Source organism: Herpailurus yagouaroundi, unplaced genomic scaffold, assembly GCF_014898765.1.
Source record: "Herpailurus yagouaroundi ecotype Mexico unplaced genomic scaffold, PumYag 387, whole genome shotgun sequence".
Classification (NCBI taxonomy): Eukaryota; Metazoa; Chordata; class Mammalia; order Carnivora; family Felidae; genus Herpailurus; species Herpailurus yagouaroundi.
In genome coordinates, this window is record NW_024412604.1 from 2081871 (window position 1) to 2083519 (window position 1649).

Below are 1649 nucleotides of genomic sequence, written 5' to 3' on the forward strand. Positions count from 1 at the left end.
GGGGGAAAAACCCACTCACATTCACCAACATGTTTTATCAGTGTTACTTATAATAGTGAAAAATGTGAAATGTTCTAAATCAGTGACATTGGTGGGGGAAAGCGTGTAAATTCTGGGTAACACTATTATGCAGCCGTTAGGAAAGGAAGAGGAGGCCTGGATGGTAGAATTATAACATGGAAGCTGTGAGTCTTGATTCTAGGGTCACATGGGCTGGATTGGAGTTTGCTCCAATGACTTGGAGCAAATTAATTTGCCCCCCTAAGCCTCAATTTGTCATCTATAAAATGGTGACAGTTCCGGGGTGCCTGGGTGGCTCAGTAGGTTAAGCATCCGACTTCAGCTCAGGTCATGATCTCGCGGTCTGTGAGTTCGAGCCCCGTGTCGGGCTCTGTGCTGACAGCTCGGAGCCTGGAGCCTGCTTCGGATTCTGTGTCTCCCTCTCTCTGCTCCTCCCCCACTCGCACTCTCTCTCTCACACACACACACAAAAATAAATAAACATCAAAAAAATTTTTTTTAAATGGTGACAGTTCCATACTGGTGCTGTGAGCTGTCAGTGAAGGTGTCCAGGCAATCTGTGTGGCTCAGCCAAGTGAGTTGTTATCGCTGTTGTTGCTATCATCCAACAGAAAATTTGATATGCTATAATGGCAAATAACAGCTAGAAGGATGTGAAATTTTATGTATGCTGTAACCAAAATATAAGAAAAAAAAAATCCCTGGCAACACATGGAAAAACCAAGGTTGGAAGAAAGCACACCACAATGGCAGGATTATGGGTTGTATATGTTCTCTTTTCCATTTTTTAAAAATCACTGGGTAAGATAAATGTCTACTCACAGTAAGAATCTCTTCTTAAAGAAGGAGAGGCTCTTCAGGAGGGCCCAGGCAGGAACACCTCCCCATTAGACACTGGGATAGTGGAAGTGTGTTTCCAGATGCATCTTCAGGGACTTTTTGGTAACCAGTATTTCCCGAGTCTCTGTAGGAAACTAGGATGTATTTCCTGGTCTTCTTCAAGAGGGTCTTTTATTCAGCGTCCTGGGGGCCAGGGTTCACTGCTGCCTCCTCAGGGTGGGTTCTGAACATGGTGGTTAAAACCCAAGAGCGCCCTTTTAAATTCTATTGTCCAATCCAAAGGTTTTCTTGTGAGGCCTCTGTTTCCTCATCTGGGAAAATGATGGTACTCTTCCTTGTTGCTTTCCAAAGGATGGAAGGAGAGGCTATCCGAAGTGCTTGGTGCTCTGCCAGGTACTCCACAGATGTGCTGTGTCCGTGCTGGTGATCTCTATAACTTGGCGGGGCTTGTTTTTCCATTTCAGGTTCCGAGGTGCACCGATTATATCCGTGGCGGCCAAGCCTGGGGGACCAGAGGCCCCCGAAACAGAAGCTCCACAGGGCATCTCAGAGCTCATTGAGGTACTTGAATCCAGGCTGGCCTCTGGCCCCAGTCCCACTCAGGCAGGTCCCTTTGTGTCCTGCTTGGTCTGACGGGGAGAGAGAGAGGAGGCACCCCAGCAAGACGACTCTGAGCTGGTTCCTTTAACTACCACCACCCCTCTCCCAGGTACATGAGCACCTTAGTATACCCTCCCTCACCTCCCTGCAAGAGTTAAACCAAAAGAGAAGCAGAGCCACGCAACCCG

General features: G+C 47.7%; 1 protein-coding gene across 4 annotated transcripts in view; it reads left to right on the plus strand.

Annotated features, from left to right (window-relative positions):
• EEFSEC (eukaryotic elongation factor, selenocysteine-tRNA specific) overlaps positions 1-1649 on the plus strand; it is a 250858-nt gene that overhangs the window by 110216 nt on the left and 138993 nt on the right. For all 4 annotated transcript variants that reach the window (XM_040463282.1, XM_040463283.1, XM_040463284.1 and 1 more), the window contains exon 3: positions 1326-1422. In XM_040463282.1, the coding sequence (XP_040319216.1) occupies positions 1326-1422 (97 nt within the window). The remainder of the gene's footprint in view (positions 1-1325; positions 1423-1649) is intronic.